The following is a 23,405-nucleotide window of genomic DNA, read 5'->3' on the forward strand; positions in this document are numbered from 1 at the left end:
AAAAAAAAAAAAAAAAAAAAGTTAGCAAGCAAATTAAATAGTAATAGTGCATAGTCATAGAATAAGTGTTTGATCAAATAAATTATCTTTTTAAAAGCCAGCGTATTTCTCAGTAATTAATTAGTTTGATCACTTCATCTAGGCTTGGTTTAATTCTCAGATGTAATCAGAATGTTTATATCTTTTTAGCTTGCCCAGGACTAGTTCTCCTAAGTTCAGTGCTTTCATTTTAGCATATTAAAAACCCTTCCAACAGCTGCTGCCTGGAACTTTTTTTGGTCTTAGCCATAGGCAGACTCTTTCTTTACTCTGACGGGTAGAGTGAAATAAAAGCATGATCTTACTTTGCCCTTCCAAATTAGCTGGGAAAGTCTTTTACCTTCGCAATACCTCTTCCTTGTTTGATGTGCCTAAAAGTAGAGAGGAGGAGAAATTGTGTGTTTACATAAATGGCTTGGAACACCCATGGCATTTTGATTGCCTCTCACAACTTAAAAACTTTTATAGACTGTTTGTTATAGATTTACCTAATTTGGGGACCATATTACCATAAATTTCCCCTTTATTATAACTTTAAAAACAATGTTTAAAAGAAATAATAAGGCCTTGATAAAATAGGTATTTAAAGAAGTTTTAAAACAGCTGGAATGGTAGGTATAACCTATGTATCATGACGAGCCCTGTACACTTTTAGCAAGAGGGTAATTTGCAAATGTGTGAAGATCACCTTGGCAGCAGTATGCAGGCTGGATTGGAGATGGGCATAGATGGATACAGAGAGGAGTCTGGTCAGGAGGCTGTTGCAGTAGTCTAGCCAAATGATGAGGACCTGAACAAAGGCGTTTGTTATTTGGCCAATGAAGAATGAGTAGATCTGTGAGAGATATTTAAAAGGTGTAAGTGATAACATTATGACATGATGGTTTATAGGGGTAGGAAGAGGAACAAGTTGTATGACTCTTAGATTCCAGGCCTGAATTACAGGAGTATATGCAGTTGCTCGGATACCAACTACCCAAAACTGGGCCAAACTTCACAGGTTGAGGTCAGTTTTCCACAAGACTGCCCTCACTTCAGATGCCAACCACAAATTTGGGGGTCCCCAGGTCACCCTTACTCTGACAGCTGGCTGTAAATTTGGGGGTTCTCACTGCACCCTCAGGTTTGATAATTCTCTAGAATGACTCACAGAACTTAGGAAAGCATCGTACTTCTGATTATAGTTTTTGTTATAGCAAAAGAAGGCAGATCAGAACTAGCCAAAGGAGGAAGTGCCTAGGGTGAGATCTGGGGGGATGCTGACAGTGTAGCTTCTGTTGTCCTTTCCCTTGCAAGCAGGATGCTTAACCCTCCTAGCGCATGGATGTGTGACAGTATCCACAGTACTGCCAACAGGGAAGCTCACTCAGTGTCCAGAGTTTTTACTGGGGTTTCATTGCATAGTCATAATTGATTGAATTGTTGCCCATATGTCTCAATCTCCAGTCTCCCTTCTCTCCCCAGAGGTCTGGTTGACATCGCATGGCTCAAAGCCCCAGTCTGCTAATCACAGGGTTGGTTTTTTGGGCAAGGCCAGCCCCCATCCTGAGTCGTCTCATTAGCATAATCTATATAGGGACCCACCATGAGCCACCTTATTAGCCTAAAATTTCAGGGCCCAACATGAACAACAAAGACACTCTGATCACTTGGGAAATTCCAAGGGTTTAGAGTCTGCCTCCCAGGAGCTAGGGAGAAGGGCCCGCCGAATTCTTCGTTAAATAGGGTGCAGTGAACTGATCCTGGAAATGGACGAGAGGAGCAGACTTAAACAGAAACAAAATATATTTAGGTGAAAACTCAGTGGGTAATTGGAAATAGAGGTCTGGAGCTCGGGCTAGAGTTTAAGTTCAAATTAAAATTGTGAGATATAAGTGGTGGTTGATAATTTGGGTGTGGATGAAATTGTTCAAGGAGTTTTATAAAGGGTTTTCAGAAGAGCAAAAGATTTAGAATTGCTTTGGGAATATAAAGGGAAGGGGGAAGAGGAGACCTGAAAGCCACTGAAGATAGTCATGAGTAGGAGAAACATCAAGAAAGAACCGTGTCATAGAACCAACCTAGGGAGCAGGGGTTTCAGCGAGAAGGGAATGAACACCAGGTATCAGCACCATCCAAGGTCAGAGAGAGGGAAAGAAGCTGTGAGTTGAAAAGTGACCATTGGTTGGGACTTCTCTGGAGATCCAGTGGTTAAGACTCCGTGCTTCCAAGCAGTGGGTGCGGGTTCGATTCCTGGTCAGGAAACTAGGATCCCGCGTACTGCGCAGTGGTGCAGCCAAAAAAAAAATACGTAAAACTCAAAACAGAAAAGGCAAGAAAAGTGACCGTTGGATTAGTAAATTAGGTACTTTTAGTGAAGGAGTAGAGGCAGAAGCCAGACTGTAGCTTGTGAAGAACAAATAGTAAACATAGACCATTTCTTTAAGAAGGTTGGCTGGGAAGGGGAAGGAAGAGGTAGATAGTAGCCAGAGGATTTGTAGGGTCAAGTGAAGGATTTTATTTTTAAAATAAATAGAGCCCACAGAGGAGGAGATACAGGAAATAGAGGAGATAATTGACAGGGTAATGTCATGAGGAGGGGAAATTTATAAACGCTGTACTGTATCTATGAGCTGTGTCTGCACACGGATGCTAACCCTGGAAATTATCTCCTGCTGGACATGACCACATTAATGACATTACGGGGACTGAGAGGGCATTGAGAGGGGATGGTGGAAAGAGAAACAGAAACTTCTCTATAGCTGTGCCAATACCATTAGTTGTCTTTACAGTTTTCAAAATACCAATCTCATGTATGAAGGACTTCTTGCAAAGCAAAAATTTTTCTTGTAAAACTAGTGTTTCAAATCCTTGTGATCCCTGGTTGTCCTGGGTATCAGAATTCTATAGGTAGAAGAGCGTTTGGATGGCTTCTGAATTTAGAGTTTATGAAACTTTGATATGCACATAGTTTTCAAAGTTTAAATCCCCCAAAGCTAATTGAATTAAATTAACAAATGGCTCCAAATTCCTCTTAAGATCACGAACTATTATGCAAAAGAAATGTAGTGTTAACTATATATCTGAACTCTCATTAAAAGTGTTAGAAGAAAATAATAAGTATTTAAAAATCCATTAGTCTTCAAGACTAGAGGATTGGTGTTCTTGGATAATTTTTACTCCTCATTGATTTATTTTTATGGAACATTTTTCTGTTTGTTTCAAAGGTGAGAAGTAACTAAAATTTATATTTTAGTCTATGTTATATTTAGTGGCTTTTTCATTACTAACACTATTTTATGTAAACTCTTAACTGCCTAGCACAGTTAAACTGATAAAAGGCTAGCTAATTTGATTATGTTTGAATCACCACTAGATTTTAGCTACCTTATTTATTAACTGATGAATGGATCTTTATTTCTGATTAAAAGTGTATATTGTAAGTGTGTTGTTGAAGATAGGTTTTGTACCTTAGGAGGGCGAGGGGTATATAATTCTGTTCCATAGAAAATGTCATCTTATTTTCATTGCTTAAACAGAGCAGTCACTCTTAAGCGGTGCTCAAGACCTTACATATTTGTCTTCTGCCAGGTTCAGTAAAATCGGTGGGGCTCTTTCTACACGTACCAGGAGATTCCTTGTTGTCTAGGCCCTTTGTTAGCCCATCTCTGAGTACCTCTGACTTGAGACGTTTTGTGAAACCATTCTTCATTTTTGTTTTTTCTGTCTATGAAATGATATTCGTGCCAAATGCACCATGATTTTACTGTGACAGTTGAGCTTATCTTTTGATGGGAAGAGTTTCGTGTACATTAATAGTTGCTGATATTTTATAAGAAAGCACATTAATCTGATAAATCATTTCGTGTGTCCTTTGGAATTTCAGGGCGTGCTGATGGCCGGGCCCCCAGGCACTGGTAAGACCATGCTGGCTAAAGCTGTCGCCACTGAGTGTGGCACAACATTCTTCAACGTCTCGTCTTCCACGCTGACATCGAAATACAGAGGGGAATCTGAGAAGTTAGTTCGTCTGTTGTTTGAAATGGTGAGTGATGTTATATTCGGATTTCAAAGCACTGTTTGTGTAGGCACATGGTATCCCTTTAATCTAGATCCGTTCAGCCAGGGATCTTTTTTAAGAAAGGGCAAGTGTACTTATAGTTTCACAGTTCTTGACACGCTAATAAGACACGGGGTGGTGGGTTTTGTGGAGTGGTTGATGTGTCTTCAGCGTACCTTCCTCTCTGAAGTAAAAGCCCTTTGGCATCCCGTCCAGTGCGGGTAGAAGAGACTTTGGAAATGTGTGTGGTTTGACTGATATTTCTGGATCTCTAATGAGCTGGTGAGCAGAAGTATATTTTAACATATATTTTGACAATCAGAAATTGATCTATCATTAAAGTTTGTTCCTTTTTCAAAGTAGTTTGCAGTAGCTACTTAAGACTGCATATTTGAGGATAGATTGGTGATTTATCTTTAGAAACTTTTTGTATTATGGAAATTTTCAAATGCAAAAGTAGAAAGAATAGTACCGTGAATCCTCGTGTATCTGTCACCGGACTTCACCAACCATATAACTTATCTTTTATGTTTAGAAATTTTTCTGTTTCTGATATGATTGATTAATTTAACCTCTGTCTATAAGCAAGTGATGGCATTAAAGCAGTGAGAAATTTCTGCTCTTTTTCACCATTGTTTTAGTCGGAGGAAATGTCTTTTAAAAACTTCAGATTATTTCAGGAGGTCACTAAATGATTTCTTTAAACTATTTTCACAAAGGCTAGGTTTTATGCCCCCACCACCATCTTCATTGATGAGATAGATTCTATCTGCAGTCGAAGAGGAACCTCTGATGAGCATGAGGCAAGTCGCAGGGTCAAGTCTGAGCTACTCATTCAGATGGATGGTAATTGATATTTAATTACTGCCTCTAAACTGTTTTGGTCCCTTTTTGAATTTTGTGTAGATTCATACTTTGGAAATTCTCAACGACTGGACTAGAAGGCAGCTGAATGTATTTGTAATCATTTGTTCATCCACACATTTGTACATTTGTTCATGCACTCAAAAAGCATCTATTGCTTACTTGCACCATCTCAGGTTCTGAGGTTAAAAAGAAAAGGACTGTTGTGGCCTTCAAGGAGCTTACTATTTAGAGCAAAGCCTTTAGAGATGTGGCTCAGGGTCCCAGGGGTCTTTAAGACTCTTTTAAAAGGTGTGCAAAGGCCAAACTATTTTCATAGTAATATCAAGATGTTATTTACCTTTTTCACTTTCATTCTCTCACAAGTCTCATTTTTAATAATAAATGTTGATATACTACATGCACACAAAAGCTCTTTGGAGGTCAATAGTCTTTAAAGGTATAAAAAGGATTCTGGGACCAAAATTTTTGAGAACCACTGATCTAGTTGAGAAGCAGGCACTTCACAGACAATTACAATACATTATGAGTTCTGTGGTAGAACTAAACTCTGGGTTTAGTGAAAACATAGTACGAGAGGTACCACCTGGACTAAGGGAGTCATAGAAGGGAATAGCTGACTTGGGCTTTGAAATATTGGTAGAAGTTATTCAGACAAAGAAGAAAAGGCTTTGGGGAGCCATTGGAGGAAGAGAGTGATGGGCCCAGAGCTACTTTTTAGAGCTATATCACTCTGGTAGTTGTATGGTGAATAGGAGGCTATTTAAGCAAATTATGAGAAAGCATAAAGTGTGTTAAAAAAAAAAGTATATATATATATATATATATATATGTGTGTGTGTATATATATATATATATATATATATGTGTGTGTGTATATATATATATATATATATATATATGTATGTATGTATGTATATCCACAGTGCATTGTTTTAAAATAGCTGTGGTTATCCACCAACCATAGATACTAATTGAATACTTAAAACGTGTGTTGCATACAGTGCCAAGCACTATAAGATACATAAAATAATGTAGTACCAGGAGTTCCTTCCCTCAATGAGTTAACCATCTTAATTTCTGTTAAAGTATAATATCAGAGAAAGGAGTGACTGTGTTGTATTTGTTCTATAGTTATCTGTTGATTTGTCTGGTTCTGACACCATGAAGAGGTCAGAAGAACTGCATCATGTTCGTCATTGAGCCTACCACCAAGCCTGTGGCTGATGCTTAGAAATGTTAGTTGAATGAAAGAATAAAGGACTGTAAGAAAAACACTCTTCTTTCCCCCTTACTGTATATAGGAGTTGGAGGAGCTTTAGAGAATGACGATCCTTCCAAAATGGTTATGGTATTGGCTGCTACTAATTTCCCATGGGACATTGATGAAGCATTGCGAAGGAGATTAGAAAAAAGGATATATATACCTCTCCCAACAGGTATGATGCCTTCCTTTTACTATATTTTGATCTTTCTTTTACTCTCTGTTACATTTTTCTGTTTCTGTAGGTCTTTATTCCCTTGGCATTCTGCTTAAAGAAGTTTATAGCATCACGAAACCCATTTGTTATTTATGGAAGCAGAGGCCTCCGCACTCTGCTGAAGTTTCTTACACTCAGAGGAGTGGTTGTGTTAATAAGTTGGTATTAGGACATCTAAGTTTTACTTTTATTTATTTATTTATTTTTAATCAATTTAGTTTTTTGGCTGCGTTGGGTCTTCATTGCTGTGCTCAGGCTTTCTCTAGTTGTGGCAAGCGGGGGCTACTCTTCGTGGTGGTGTGCGGTCTTCTCATTGTGGTGGCTTCTCTTGTTGCAGAGCACAGGCTCTAGGTGTGTGGGCTTCAGTAGTTGCAGCACATGGGCTCAGTTGTTGCAGAGCAGGCTCTAGGTGTGTGGGCTTCAGTAGTTGCAGCACATGGGCTCAGTAGTTGTGGCACGTGGGCCCTAGAGTGCACAGGCTTTAGTAGTTGTGGCATGTGGGCTCAGTAGTTGTGGCATGCGGGCTCAGTAGTTGTGGCTCATGGGCTCTAGAGCACAGGCTCAGTAGTGTGGTGCACGGGCTTAGCTGCTCCACGGCATGTGGGATCTTCCCCGACCAGGGATCGAACCCCATGTCGCTTGCATTGGCAGGCGGATTCTTAACCACTGTGCCACCAAGGGAAGTCCCTAAGTATTACTTTTAAACTTGAGTCTTCATTAAAACTTACTTGAGTCTTCATTAAAACTTACTTGAGTCTTCATTAAAACTTACGTGGGGCTTCCCTGGTGGCGCAGTGGTTGCGAGTCCGCCTGCCGATGCAGGGGACGCAGGTTCGTGCCCCGGTCCGGGAGGATCCCACATGCCGCGGAGCGGCTGGGCCCGTGGGCCATGGCCGCTGGGCCTGCGCGTCCAGAGCCTAAACAATGTACGTTGATAAGAATGTGAAAATTTTAAAACATTTTTATAATGAAAAAACTTCAGTGATTAAAAATAAAGTTCTCTTGGGATCTTTTCTGAAGTATGCTGCTTTGAAAAAATATTTCATTCTGTTGATGAATGTTGACATTTTCATAAGTGAGTTTTTTCTTTTTATATTGAGATAAAATTTACATACAGTGTGAAATGTACAAATCTTAAGTGTATAGTTTGATGAGTTTTGACAAATGAATACTCTTGTTTAATCAGTACCCTACTCAAGATGTGGACATTTCTTTTGCCTCAGAAAGTTTCTTTGTGCCCCTACCAGTTGATTCAAACCCCTAACAGTCATTCACCTTCCTGATTTTTAACACCATAGATTAGTTTTACCTATTATTAAACTTCATATAAATGGAATCATGACATATGTACTCTTGTGCATCTGGCTACTTCCACACAGCATAATGTTTCTGAAGTTCATCCATGTGGTTACATGTATCAGTAGTTTATTTGTGGTGTGATTACATGACAATTTGTTTATTCTCTTTTTGATGGACATTTGAGTTATTTCTAGTTTTTGGCTATTATGAATGAAGCTATAAATATTTTTGTATAGATCTTTTTATAGATGAATATTTTCAATTCTTTTGGGTAATATAGATAAGAAGAGAATAGGTGGATCATAGGGTAGGTATGTGTTTAACTTTATAATGCTCAAACCATTTTCCTAAGTGGTTGTACCATTCTATACTCTCACCATCAATGAATGAGAATTCCAATACTTCCATATTTTTGCCAACATTTGGTATCACCAGTATTTTAATTTTAGTCATTCTAGTAAGTGTGAAATGCCTTATTTTCTTTCAGTTTGTGGTTTGCCTTTCAATTTTCTTTATGGTGTCTTTTGATAAGCAGAAGTGTTAATTTTGATTAAGTCCTCTTGTCAGGTTTTTCTTTTATGGATAGTGCTTTTTGTATCTTAAGAAATCTTTGCTTACCACAAGGAGTCAAAGGTTTTCTCCTATATTTTCCTTTAGAAATTAGAGTTAGATCTGTGATCCATATTGAATTAATTTTTTGTGTATGTGTCAATTGGGGGTTGAGTTTCATTTTTCTCATATGTATATTGAGTTGTTCTAGCATCACTTGTTAAAAGGAGTTTTATTTTTCCATTGAGTTACTTTGGCACCTTTGTTGAAAATTATTTTGCTGCATATATGTGGGCCTATTTCTGAATTCTCTGTTCTGTTCCATTGATTTAAAAAAATTAGATGTAGGGTTATCCTGTCAGGTTATCTATTTTTCATTGAGTAGGCTTTGGTAGTTTGTGTTTTTCAAAAAATTTGTCCCTTTCCTCTAGGTTGTCAGGTTTATTGGGATTTGACCTAATACAAACATAGAAGCTGACTAAATGGTTTATGTGAGGCTGTTGATTTCATGTCTGGCTCTGGAGCCTGAAGTCAGTAGGGAGGGCAGTAGGAAGAGAAGATGAAATGGTGGAAACAAGAACAAACTGTAACCTGTGGGGATGAGCTGGAACTCATGAGGATAGACTGGAACCCACACTGGGCTCTCATTGCCTCTAAGAGTTACAACTTTGATGATTGGGGTGTCCTTTAGAAGAAGCTGGCACTCTTTGTAACAGTACTAAAGGTACACCTGGCTTAGGAGTCAAGCTGAAGGAGGAAATCTGACAGGAGCTGGAAAGAGTTGGAGGCCCAGGTGCTGCCCCTCACTAAAAAGATGAGCTGGCAGACAAGCGACAATAGGCCTCAGCTGCAAATGCTCTTCATGCCCTGAACTAACTTTCTGAGTTGATTTCAGTTCTGCCTTTCACATCTTGTCCATAATGACTGATGTGGTCCCCACTAACCCAGAACTATGTAATGAAGAGAATTCTGAGGAGTGAAATTCTAACTTCACTGAAGTTGATACAGTACACATCCACACAGCTTATTTTCTGTTTCATCTGTATATGATCTATAATAATGGCTCAATTTTCATTCCTAGAAGAGGTAATTTGTGTTTTATCCCTGTTGTTCTCGATCATTCTTGCTAGACATTAATCAGTGTTATTAATCTTTTCAAAGAACCACCTTCTTGCTTTGTTAATGTTCTGTTTTGTATTTCATTGATTTTTATCTCTTCTTATTTCTCCCTTATACTCCTGAGTTTAATTTTCTCTTTTTTTATGAAGTTAGAAACTTAGACTGTTGATTTTAAACCTTTGTTCTTTTTCTTTTAATATAAACATTTAAGGTTGTATTTCTCTTAAAGTACTGCTTTGGCTTCATCCCACAAATTTTGTTATATTTTCTTTACTATTCAATTATAAATATTTAAACATTTTCCTTTTTCTTGTTTTCTTTGACTCTTGAGTTATTTAGAAAGTATGTGGTTTAGGGAATTCCATGGCGGTCCGGTGGTTAGGACTCTGTCCTCTCACTGCTGAGGTCCCGGGTTCAATCCCTGGTTGGGGAGCTAAGATACCACAAGCCGTGAGGCAAGGCTGAGAAAAAAAAAAAGAAGTATGTGGTTTAGTATCCAAATATTTGAGGATTTTCTAGATGTCTTGTTGTTGTTGATTTCTAATTTAATTCCACTATAATTAAGAACTACTCTGTAAGATATCAATTTTTGAATTTTGTTGAGATTTTATGATTCAGCATATAGTGTATCTTGCTGAATGTTTCAGCTGCAGTTGAATAGAATATTTATTCTGCACTTGTTGAGACAATATTCCATAAATGTCAGTTAGATCAAGTTGTTGTGATAGTATTGTTTAAATCTTCCAGATCCTTAATGATTTTTTGCTCTGGTTTTTTCTATCAATTATTGAGAGTGGGTGGTTAAACTCTTTAAGTATGATTGTGAATTTGTTTATTTTTCACTTTAATTCTGTAAATTTTTGCTTCATGCAGTTTGAAGTTCTGTCATTAGGTACATAAACCGTTATCATTATTATATCTTCTTGATTCTTCTACCTTTATGAAACATCTCTTCATCTCTGATTAAATCCTTTGACTTGATGTTTACTTTGATATTAATATAGCCTCACCATCTTTGTTTTGCTACTGTTTGCATGATATATCTGCTTCCTTCCTTTAATTTTCACCTTGTACGTGTTTGTATTTGCAGTGCAGTTCTTGTAGACAGCATATAATTGGGTCTTACTATTTGTATAGTTTATCTTTGCTTTTTAATTGCAATATTTTGTCCATTGAAATATAATGTAATTATTGATATGGTTATGTTTAAGTCTGCCATTTTGCTATTTGTTCCTTTTGTTTGTTTGTTACTCTGTACCTCCTTTCTTAATTTCTCTTAATAGTTGACTATTTTTTAGTATCCATTTTAATTTCCTTATTGGCTTTTAGCTATACTTAACTGTATATTTTTTAGCAGTTACTCTAGGGATTTACAATATGCATCTGTAACTTATTACAGTCACTGTAGAGCTAATATTGTACCACTTCATGTAAAATGTAAGAACCATTTGCCTCCCCCAGCCTTTGTGCTATTTTGTCATGTATTTTACATCTGCATACATTGTAAATCCAAACATATAATGGGCTTAAGTTGTCAGTTCAAACTTAAATTAAGAGGAGCACAAATAGTAGTCTTTTCTATTTACCTACATATTTAGCATCCACTGCTCTGCTTTTTTTTTTAAGGTTCAAGTTTCCGGCTGGGTCCGTCTCTCATTTGTCTAAAGAACTTCATTTAGTAGTTAAGGTCTGCTAGCATCAAATTCAGTTTTTGTTTTCTGAGATGTCTTTATTTCACTCTTATTTCTGAAGGCTGTTTTTGACTGATAAATAATTCTGGGTTGGAAGAGGGCTTTTTGTTTGTTTTTTGTTTTGTTTTTTTTCTCTGAGTGCTTATAAAGGTATCATTCTATAATCTTCTGGCCTCCATTGTTTTTATCATGTGAGGCCAGCTGCCATTCCTATCATTGTATGTAATATATCGTTTTCCCTCTGGTTATTTTTTTAAATTCAGCTTTATTGAGGAATAATTTATATATAATAAGCTTCATCCACATAAAATTTGATGAGTTTGACAATTGCATACAGCCATGAAACACACCACAGTCAAGATGCAGAGCATATCTTTCATCCTGAAAGGATTTCTTGTGCCCCTTTGCAGTCCATTCTTCTCTCCCCAAAACACTTCCCACCTCAGGCAACCACTGATCTGATTTTTGTCACTATAGATTATTTTGAATTTCACATAAATAGGATCATACAGTATGTATTATTTTGTGACTGGCTTTTTTCACTCAGCATGATTATTTTGAGATTCATCGATGTTATTGTTTTTTATTGGTGAGTAGTATTCTGTTATATGACCACACCACAGATTATTTATCTATTCTCTTATTGATGGATATTTAGATAATTTCTAGTTTGGGACTGTTATAAGTAAAGTTGCTATAAACATTCATGTTCAGTTCTTTGTGTAGACATATGTTTTCATTTCTCTTGGATAAATACCTGTGAGTATATGTTTAACTATAGAAAACAAGCTGGTATTTTCTTGAGTGTTTGTCCTCTACAGTTGACTTTGTAGATATTCTATTTATCATTGTTTTTCAGCAGTTTTGACTATGATGTACCTCTGTGGGGTTTTCCTTTTATTTATCCTGCATGTGTGTTGGACTTTCTGATATTGCTGCACAGATCACTGGGACTCTGTTAAATTTTTTTTCAATCTTTTTTCTTTCTATTCCTCAGGTTGGTAGTTTCTGTTCACTTGTCTTCACGTTCACTGACACTGTTTTCTTCTGCCATCGCCAATCTGCTTTTAATCCTGTCCAGTGAATTTTTCATTTCACATGTATTGACATTTTGCAAATCTAGCATTTCTGTTTTGTTGTTTTTTTTTTTATAGTTTCCGTTGCTTTGCTGGGATTCCTCATCTGATCATTGATGTTGTGTATATTTTCCTTTAATTCTTTGAGATGTTTCTCTCCAAAAGGTGGAGCTTAATGCCCCTCCTCTTGAAAATGGATTGGACTTAGTGATTTGCTTCTAAGGAAAAGAATGTGGCAGAAGTGATGCCATATGACTTCCAAGGCTAGATCATAAAAAGGATTAAACCTTTTTATCTGAAGGCCATCTGCTGACAGAAATCCCTCTTGCTCTGGGGACCTCTTTTGTTCTGTTCAGGCCTTCAGCTGATAGATTGAGGCCCACCCACATTATGGAGCACAGTCTGCTGTACTCAGAGTCCAGCAACTTAAATATTAATTTCATCCAAAAACACCCTCACAGAAACATCTAGAATAATGTTTGAACAGATATCTGGGCACTGTGGCCCAGCCATGTTGACACATAAAATTAACCATCACAGACCCTAAACTAGAATTTTCTAGCTAAACTGCTCCCAAACTCCTGATGCACAGAAACCGTGAGGGTAATACTGTTCTGAAATAGGTGATTGATATACTACTTTATAGTTTTTGTCAGCTAATTCTAACATGCGGAACGTCTCTTTCTATTTGCTATTTAAAAATTTTTTCATGTATGGGTCACATTTTTCTGTTTCTTCACACATTCAGTAATTTTTATTGTATGCTCTACATTTTAGAGAGTCTGGATTATGTTGTTTTCTTTTAAACGGTGTTGAGATTTATTCTGGCAGGCACTCAAATTATGGGCAGAACTTAAAAAGTCACTTTGCAGTTCTTTACTCTCTGTTGACTAATGCATGAAAACAGTTGCCTGTTATATTTTAATAGTCGTTTACCATAGAAGGATAAGTCTTATACCATTTTTTGTTTTAATGATGGCCAGAAGTCATAGCCTCCCCTATGACTTTTGAAACTTAATTATTGTAATATTCCTTATTCACTTTTGCAACTAGATCTCAAGGGTGTATATAAATAATTGGTAGATTTCTAGTTCACAGATTACATCTTGTATTGTCTTTCCTGACTGCTACTACATATTCTATTAATTCTAATAATATCATTACTTAAACAGAAAAAATTTTCTTAAAATAATGCTTAACTTACTAATTGAGCTTACAGAATAATAAACTTATTTAAAGCAATAATGGAAGTGATTCAAACTGTCCTGAAATATTACTCTTCCCAGAAGCAGCTCCTTAGTATCTGGCTTGCTCTTCTATTAGTCACATGAAGATTTGAAATTTGAGTGGTTTATTATCACTCCCGATTTAATAAATTTCTTCCCTTTCTCTTTCCCCCTTTTTTCTCTTCTTCCTTGCTTTCTAAACAAAATATGTGTATGACACCTAGTATATTTATATGAAATCTTTTAATTTTGCTATTGTGCACAATGATTATAAATAAAAAATTAATACTGATGGGGAAAATAAAAGTTTTACTACTTGAATTGACATCATTTGAGCTTTTGTACTTTGAACTTTAATTCACTATAACAGACAGAAAAAATATAGTTAGAAAAATAATTGATGATAGGAATGTTATAAACCGCTGAGGAAAGCTTGGGTTGAGGAGAAAGATATACTTTATGGTACAAAGATAGGAATTCAGCTTTCTTTGAAATATTGGAAAAGAACATAGACCTGGCTGACTATTGGGATTTTTTCTAAACTTGTTTTCCTTTATGAAAAGGTTATGTTATAGGTAATGGGAAAGGTAATAGTCATTATAGGTAATGACTTTGAGGTGCTTCCCTTTGCTCATTACTAGTCTGAATGTGTGTACCTCATGACCATAGAACTTGAGAAATTGCTTTCTCCTAAAGGGCTCCCAAACAAATAATCATAATTAGAACTCCACCCTTTCTAACTTCTTCTTTTATCTGTGTTAATTAATTTCACAGGTGTTTATTTAGCTCTTTGCTATCTGAAAGACATTTATTAGGTACTGTGGGAATATAAAGTGTACAATCCTTGTCCTTAGAGAACTCACCGTGTGGCTGGAAGGGGGCATACACCTACCCTAACAGCAGGGAAACAAGGGAGCATGTGATATTGGAGTTGCCCATAGTACTTTTGGGGTGGAAACGTGGAATAGTAAATTCTGACTGAGGTGCTTAGGGGAGACTTCATGGAGGAAGTTGCGTTTTCGCTGAATTTCCATAGAGAAGAACAGAAACAAAGGCATGGTTGCTTGAAAGTGAATGGACAGCTGTTGTGGCCGGAGCATCTGGTGGGATAAAAGGGTCTGGAAGAGACAGAACTCTAAAGAAAATTTGGAAAGATGAGAGAACTGAAAGAATGATTTGGAAATCTAGGGTAAAATTAATGGAAAGAAAAGTAGATTATATTACAGTAAAAAAATTGAAGGACATTTTATGAACAAAAGCAACCATGAAAAGCAATTTTTAGTTGGAAAAGGCAAGAAGTATAAGAATGAAAATAGATAAAACAAGGAAAGCCACCCAAAAAGGCATAGTGTAAGTTATGTAATTTACATAAAGAAATATGCAGATTTCTTTAAGATTGCGAGGCAATTAGAACTTGATGGCAAGAAAAGTCAGTGTATCAGTTACTCTTGCTGTTTAACATACCATTCCAAACAGTCTTCTTTTGCTCACAGATTCTGGGATCAGGAATTCGGATAGGGCACCACAGGGATGGTTTGTGTCTGTTCCATGATGTCTGGGTCACAACTGGAAGAACAGCAGATGAGGGTGACTCCACATCTGGAGCCTGGCATCATCTGGAGTGTCTTCACGCACATGCGCCTGGTGGCTGAGGCCTGGGGCCTCCGGTGGGGCTGTCTTTCTGGAGCACCTCTGTGTTACTTGGGGTTATTCCATGTGGCCTGGGCTTCCTCAGGCATGGTGGCCTCAGCTTGTCACATTTCATACGTGGTAGCTCAGGGCCCCAGGTGTGATTGTTCCACTGGAAAAGGTGGAAGGTGCATTGCTTCTTATGACCTAGCCTTGGGGGTCACGTAATGTCACCTCTGCTGTACTCTGGGTTGAAGCATTTCCAAGCCCACCCATTTTCAAGAGGAGGGGAATCAGACTACCTCTGGGCGGAGGAGTGGAAGGCCACGCCGCAGAAGCGTGTGTGGGAGGAGAGGCTCTTGCACCATGTTGGTAAATACAATCTGCGGTAGCCAACAGATGGAAGAAGTCAGGTAACAGGCACAGGTGGAGCTTGGCCTTATACCAAGTCTCTTCTTACTTTATGCATCTGAATTATGGCAGCAGCCACTGCTCAGCCTAATGAACTCCTTTCTCCAGCCCCCTTCATTTAGTTATGTTTTGCTTTTAGGCTAAGCTCCCTAAACCACCAAGGCATCACAGAGTCTCTTAGACACTGAGCGATTCTTATTTCCTATCACATCAGGGTCAGAGTACTTTTTTTTTAAACTGTAAGTTCATACCTTATCTATCCTATTTGTGTCTATTTGCATTTCTTAATGCTGTGTTGTACTTTTCTACTTACCTTTTCTTTCATTCGTGCTTCTTCCTACTTCCATGTCGTAATTTACGGTGCTCTCATTTCCCAGATTGTTCTCCCTCTTCGTTTGTATTTAAATTTTATTGATTTTTCAAAGTCGACATGAAAGCATACCAATTCTATGAAGTCTTCTTTGCCGTGGTCTCTCTCCCTGTGTGGACTTCACTCCCCTGGGTGTTTCCTCTGTGTTATCTAACCCCCAGGTAGTCCTCAATAGAAGGGATCTGGCTTTTCTCTGTCTCCCTCTAATCCTGTTTGTTAATTGACTGAAGGTGGTGTGCGTGATGGGGCGACCGCCATTTACTGAGTGCTGCCTGTGGACTGGGCTTTACGTGTATTAGCTCATTTAACCCTCACATCAGGCTTGTGAGGTAGATTCTGTTCTTATCTTTACTTAGGGGAAACTGAGGCCCCGAGCAGTTAGGTATCCTGCCCGGTGCGGCAGAGCAGGGATGTGCGCCCCGGCCATCTGGCCCCGCAGCACATACTCCGTATCTGTCGTGCTGGACTGCCTCCAGTACTCAAGAAGAAGTTGTGTGATCCATCTAACAGTGTTTATTTAAATTTCAAATGTGTATTAACTTGGTTATGTAGCATTGGCAGTTCTTTATACTGTTGTTAACACATTAACCCCTCGTTAAATCCTTTCACAAGCTTATTACATATCATTAATTCAGTTTTATAGAGATGATAAATCCTGCTTAGAATCTTCTGACAAATCGCTGATACAACCAGTATGAAAAGTTATCTTTCCCAAATCATAGTTACTAGGGAAGAGGAGGATGCTTCCTACTAAGCTTCAGTCCCACCAGCCCTCACTTATGAGCAGCTTTATGCTCCAAAGTTCATTTAAGTCGACTGTCAAGAACTTTGCTTTGGGCTTGCCTGGTGGCGCAGTGGTTGGGAGTCCGCCCGCCGATGCAGGGGACACGGGTTTGTGCCCCGGTCCGGGGGGATCCCACGTGCTGCGGAGCGACTGGGCCCGTGAGCCATGGCCGCTGAGCCTGCGCGTCTAGAGCCTGTGCTCCGCAATGGGAGAGGCCACAACAGTGAGAGGCCCACGTACCGCAAAAAAAAAAAAAAGAACTTTGCTTCTGGGGGCGAATGCGTTATATTAAACTTGATGCTTTAAGTTCTTCGGGCAGGCCACGGTAAAACGTTTTGATTTGCAGATACAGTGGTGTTCTAACATGGGAACTGAAAGAGCAAAGTGATGTTCGTTCACTAACATCCACCTGCTGTGTGTGGAGCTCTTGGGCTGAACTTGGAGCCTTCCCTGCGGCATCCGGACCACGAGCGCCTCGTGCAGCAGCGGCCCTGCGAGCTCCCTCCCTTCCCCGTCTTTCTTCCCACGCCCCTCTGGCTGACCACCTGAGTGGAGGACTTCCTGGGCCCGCACCACCTGTGGGTCCCCATGCTCACTGCGTGGCAGGGGCGGGGCTGTGGCTGAAGATGGTCAAGGATAGGAGCTCCCGAGGTGAAGGGATTCTGGAGGTCACAATTTTCTAGTCACACGCAGATCCTGCCTGCTTGCTGCTTCTCTTTTCACCCTGGCTGCTCTTTGCGTTGCTTTGCTCCATCTTACTTCAAGCGTGTGTGTGTGTGTATGTGTGTGTGTGTGTGTGTGTGTGTGTGTGTGTGTGTGTGTGAAATATAACTCAGATACAAAAAAATCTGTTAAAATGTCCAATTTATCCAATAATTGGCAAAGCAAACAACCGTCGAAGCACCTGCTGGGACAGGAAGTGGAGCAGTGTCAGGCCTCCGTGCTCCGCAGTATGTTCCTTCCCGGCACAACTCCCTTCCAGTTCCTGCTGGTAATCACTGTCACTGCTTCTAGGGAAATAATTTATTGTTTTTCCTTACAATTTTATCACCTAGTAATGTATCCCCACACACAGTTTTACCTCCTTTTAAACTTTACATAAATGAATCACATTAATTGTGTTCATTTGTAGCTTGCATATTTTGCTCAGTGTGTTTTTAAGATTCATCCATGTTGTGACGCGTAGAGGCAGCTTGTGTCTGTGGCGGTGTGCTGTTGCATTGTATTAGTTTGCTAGGGCTGCCATAACACAGTACACCCACAGACTGGGTGACTTAAACAAGGGAAACTTATTTTATCACAGTTCTGTAGGCTACAGGTCCAAGATGAAGGTGTTGGCAGGATTGGTTTCCTTCTAGGGCCTCTTTCCTTAGCTTGTAGGTGGCCATTTTCTTTTAATGTCCTCATGTGGTCTTTCCTCATGTTGTGTGTCTCTGTGTCCTAGTCTTCTTGTAAAGATACATATTGGATTAGGTCATATTAGATTAGGGCCCAGCCATCTGACTCATTTTACCTTAATTACCTTTTTAAAGGTCCTGTCTCCAAATACAGTCACATTCTGAGGTATCAGAGGTTAGAGCTTCAACATAAGAATTTAGCAGGGGACACAGTTCAGCCCATAACATCCATTATGTGATTATGCCACAATTATCCATCATATTTTTTGATGGATGTTATGATTATTTCCCGTTTTAGGCTATTATACTGCTATGAACTTTCTTCTACACGTATAATGGTGCAAGTGCCTAAGTTTCTTTAGGCCAGGATGGAGCATTCCATCCTAGGAGTGAATTGCTAGGTCATGTTGCATAGCTGAAACATCAGTGGATAAATCCAGTCTGTCTTCCAGAGTGGTTGTTTCAGTTTACACCCCTCCCAGCAAAGTATGAGAGTTCCCGTTGTTTCACATTTTTCCATCACTTGGTATTGTCAGACTTTTAAATGCATACCAGTCTTTTGGTGTGCAGTGCTTATTGCGGTTTAATTTGTATTTCCTATATTATTAAAGAATTTGAACATCTTTTCCTTTATTGATTGACCATTTTGATTTTGTGATATATTCAAGTTTTTTGTCCATTTTTCTATTAGGTGATCTGACATTTTCTTATTGATTTGTAGGAAGTCCTTAAATATTCTAGATATAAGTTTTTTGTTAAATCTGGTGTAAATATTTTCTCAAACTCTGTAGATTGTGTGTTTTCACTGTTTTACAGTGTCTTTTGATGAATAGGCGTTCCTAATTTTAATGGGGTCAGTTTATCCGTCTTTTTCCATGTAGTCGATTTTTTAATGTATCTTAAGAATATTTACTGTGAGGTCATTAAGATAGATGCCTGTTTTATCTTCTAAAATGCTTATAATTTTGCATCTTATGTTTAGATCAGTAATATATCTGGCACTGATTTTTATGTATGGTGAGGATGACCCAGTCCCATTTTTTCTCTGTGAGTAGTCAGTTCTGGCATCGTTTATTGAAAAGACCCTCCTTTCTCCTACTGCCCCGAACCACCTGTGTCACAAATCAGGTGTCCATAGTATATGCTCTGCTCTGCTCTGCTCCTAGGCTCTCCATTCTGTGTCACGGATCTGCTTGTCTCTCTCTGCAAGAGTGTTAGACAGATTTGAATCCTATTGCTTTGTAGTAGAGCAGTTCCTCCTGCCTTGCTATTGTTCTTCCAGAGTGTCTTGGTTATTCTTGGTTCCTTCCATTAACATTTTCATATCTGCCCGTCAGGTTCCACAAACAGACCTGTTGGGGTCTTCATTGGAATGCCTTAACTCTGTAAGATCATTTGGGGGGAATGGTCAATGTCATGAAAGACAAAACAAAGTGACACTGGGGAACTGTTTGAAGAAGACTAAAGAGAGACAATAACTTTAATGTAACGTGTAATGGTTTTTAAGAAAGTAATAAGGCCTGGGACAAATGCAGACATTTTAATCTGGACTGTGTATTAGATGATACTAATGCACCAGTGTTAAATTTCCTGTTAAGTGTGATGATTGTATGGATGCCTTTGTTCTTAAGAGATACATGCTGAAGAATTCAAGGTAAAGTGTTGTGTTGCCTATAGCTAGCTCTCAGTTCATAAATGAGAGTGGGGGTGAGAGGAGAGGGCAAGGGAGTGATAATGGCAAAATGTTGACAGTTGGTGAATCTAGAGAAAAGGTAAATGAGTGTTCACTATTTTTTTTTTTTACCTGAAGATTTAAAATTTTTCAAGATAAAAATTGGGAAAATTAAATTTCGTTTTGTATATCAGGAAATCGTAGAGAGCCGGATCCAAGCTAATTCTGCATTATCTTAGTGTGCTATATTAAGCAGATTTGTCACAAAAACTGATGGTGAAACAGCAAGCAAGATTGGTTATTAAAAAATTCTGTTTGTTTCAGCTTACTCGATACACATTTCAATCATATTGGAACAGCAAATGTCTGTGGGCCGGCTCTCCAAGTAAAAAATATATTAATAAGCATTTTGTGCCAATTGCTGATTGCTAGGAAAAGAAAACTGGATTTTTAAAAAATACTGATTAGAGTTCTGGAAATCTTTTCCTATGTGATACTAAAAGGTGAGCAAAGCAACTCATAGGAGTTACACTCCATGCAATCTAGTTTCATAAAGCTGGGCTAAATATTTTTTTTTACGAAAGCATTTCTGGTGCTTGAATACTAATGTTTTTATTTTTCATAAAGGATCTCAGACCCTTTGTTCTCAAAGCAAATATCTTCACAATCTATTAGGAAAACTCTGAGTTTTGTTTCAATTATTAGTTATTACAGCCAAGGCACACAGGAAGTTAAATGATTCCACTAGTCATGCAGTGAATTAGTAATATTAGTGGACTCACAGTTGTTGACTTTTCTTTGCATTAGACTCTTTCTTTTCCTGAATGTTAAATAGGTGATTTCTTATCAAAATGATTTGTAAAGTAAAACATCTAATAATAACAACAAAAAAAATCTTCTAACAGCAAAAGGAAGAACTGAGCTTCTGAAAATCAATCTTCGTGAGGTTGAACTGGATCCTGATATTCAACTGGAAGATATAGCAGAGAAGATTGAGGGCTATTCTGGTGCTGATATAACTAATGTTTGCAGGTATTTTTTGTTGTTGTTAATGATCCGTGACGTTAGACATTAGTTATGAATTTATCAGGAGGACTTGTCTTAAAGTCAGTGTGCAGTTGACCCTTGAACGATGAAGGTTTGAACTGTGTGGATTTTTTTCACTAAATATATCCTGTAGTACTACAGGACCTGCGGTTGGTTGAATCTGGAATTGTGGGTAAGGAGGAATCGCTCATTCAGAGGGCTGACTATAAGTTATTCCCGGATTTTCAACTGTGCCAAGGGTCTGCACCCTTAACCCCCGTGTTGTTCAAGGGTCAACGGTAGTTCACCTTTTAGAGCCTCTGATTTTTAAGAAATTGTTTTGCCCAACTTGGTAATAAATGGCTTTGACAGCCTAAGGTTAATTTAGCCCTAAATTGGAGACTAGCTGCATCAACGTAAAATAGTATCATTTTGTTTTGGTTGGCATTATTTTACTACACGCAGATGAACAAAGGTGATCAATTTTATGTGTGTGTGTGTGTGTGTATATATATATATATATATATATATATATATATTTCTCTTTCTCAATTTTATGTGTGTGTGTGTGTGTGTATATATATATATATATATATATATATATAAATTTCCCTTTCAGTTTAGTGACATCATAACTTTTAGACAATTCACATCACTCAGTGAAGAGGATTTGTTTTTAGTACTTAACTTCCCTAACAATACTTAAATTGACATCAGTAGCCTTTCCTTAAAACCATAACATCTGTGTTACTCATTTTTTCTACGAGTATTTGTCCTATACACGTGTAAGTTTAGTGGCACTCGGTAAGCTCACAGTAGCTTCTACTATTACCGTAGTGAAATGTATAAAAATTTGAAGTTTTGGTTGGCTTGCCTGCCTAATAGCTTTTTCGTGAGCACTAGTTGTACCCTTCTTCCTAACCTGCGTAATTATTTACAAGTGATCAGAATGAGCTGAAAATAGGATCCAGAGAAGCCAGATTTTCTCTCTTCAGTTGCCCACAAATATTCCATGTAGGGAATTCCACATCCACTGTATTTAGATATATTCATGCTCCAGAGAGAGAGAGGTTCCTGGCTTTACCTCCTCTAATTGGGTTGTAGACAAACTGGTATAAGATTTGAGTTATGTTAACATTAGCCGTATGTTTATTTCCAAGTGTGCAACTCAGTATTTCATAATTCTCCTTCAGTTTCCTAGACTTCTGGGCTGTCTTTGAGGAGCAAGTGGGGAAAAGAAAATTCAGTACCATCTGAGCCCAACCTAGACTTTTAGGATTCATTACAGTACTTTTTATGTTTAAGTCCTTTGCATCTTGTTTTAACCTTTCCTGAGCCCTCAGGATGTCTCTGAAGTGGAAAATTCTGAGCAGCATGGTAAAAACATATAAAATGATCTTTTGAATGTTTTCCCTTAACATTATCACAACTAAATATGTTTAAAACATTTGCAACAATAAGTATTCACTGATTTTGGTATATTTTTAGGGATGCCTCTTTAATGGCAATGAGACGACGAATCAATGGCCTAAGTCCAGAAGAGATCCGTGCACTTTCTAAAGAGGAACTTCAGATGCCTGTTACCAAAGGAGACTTTGAATTGGCTCTTAAGAAAATTGCTAAGTCTGTCTCTGCTGCAGACTTGGAGAAATATGAAAAATGGATGGTTGAATTTGGATCTGCCTGAATTTCTGTCAGCTCTTTCATTTCTGGTATTTTTGTTTATAAAATGTGAAGAAATTCCAGCAATTTTTTAAAAAAACAGGTTTGGAACTTTACATTGGAGAGATTTTCTCTTAAAGAAAAAATTTAAAACACAAAAGAACATACATATACTTGAGAAGTAAGAAAAGCTTACATAGAGAGCCTGATATCCACATATCCATGCATTATAGTTGCACACCCTAACCAGAGTATTGGGGGCTGAAGAAAGCAACCAGTGTGCTGTCGTAGAAACTTGTTTACAGGAGATGTGGAAGGAGCTCTGTGTCTCACTAGCGTTCATTGTTTTTTAGTTTTTTCTATTCTTTGCTCTGAACATGAGGGACCTATATCTGTTGGCTTTTAACATCAAAACTGGGTTTGTGTCAGATCTATTATTTGTTGTTAAGAATTATGGTTTTGGATTAAATAATGAATCTGCTAGTTAAACCTTTAGAATTCACCTACTACTGTTAGAGTCTATAATATAGTTTGAACTTTCCCTTCCCTTCCCTCACCATTCCCTCTACTCACTATTTAATCACTTATTGAGCTTTATGGGGGAATAGCCTCATGCTTTGTGGTTTTTGAATCCTTTTGCCAAGTGGCTTCTCCGGTCTTCAGTATTTGTTTTGCTGGCAGTGTTTCACATTGGAAGGGTGGAAAGAACATCATGTTTGCATAAGATGCTCTTTTTCATTCTAGACTTCTGAGTTTGTTTTCACTTTTCTTTCAATATGTTCAACAGATAAACCCTTGATTTTTCTCAGCTCAAACATTGTTTTTTGCTGAATTTGCCTTTCATATTCTAAATAAATGCTTTGGTATTCTAAACAAGTCCACTCTCTTGTGGCTAATGCAAAACAAACAAAGCAAAATCTTTATGGTTTTCGAGACAGCTTGTTTATTAACAAAATAACGTCGTGCATAATGAACAACGAACATTTAAGAATCATTCCTTGTCTAGGTTGAGTGCTTGTACGCACGCTAAGATTAGGTTAGAAATATGACATGCCCATTCTTTCCAGCAGG

General features: G+C 38.1%; 1 protein-coding gene across 1 annotated transcript in view; it reads left to right on the forward strand.

The window, feature by feature from the left end:
- The window catches only part of KATNAL1 (katanin catalytic subunit A1 like 1), a 73,170-nt gene extending 50,728 nt beyond the window's left edge, over positions 1-22,442 (forward strand). Inside the window, exons 7-11 of the mRNA XM_007471431.1 lie at positions 3,905-4,063; positions 4,798-4,924; positions 6,247-6,381; positions 20,552-20,678; positions 22,161-22,442. Of these exons, the coding sequence (XP_007471493.1) occupies positions 3,905-4,063; positions 4,798-4,924; positions 6,247-6,381; positions 20,552-20,678; positions 22,161-22,359 (747 nt within the window). The 3' untranslated portion in view covers positions 22,360-22,442. The remainder of the gene's footprint in view (positions 1-3,904; positions 4,064-4,797; positions 4,925-6,246; positions 6,382-20,551; positions 20,679-22,160) is intronic.
- Positions 22,443-23,405: the final 963 nt, after the last annotated feature.

The sequence above is a fragment of the Lipotes vexillifer genome, unplaced genomic scaffold, assembly GCF_000442215.2.
Source record: "Lipotes vexillifer unplaced genomic scaffold, Lipotes_vexillifer_v1.1 scaffold543, whole genome shotgun sequence".
Lineage (NCBI taxonomy): Eukaryota > Metazoa > Chordata > Mammalia > Artiodactyla > Lipotidae > Lipotes > Lipotes vexillifer.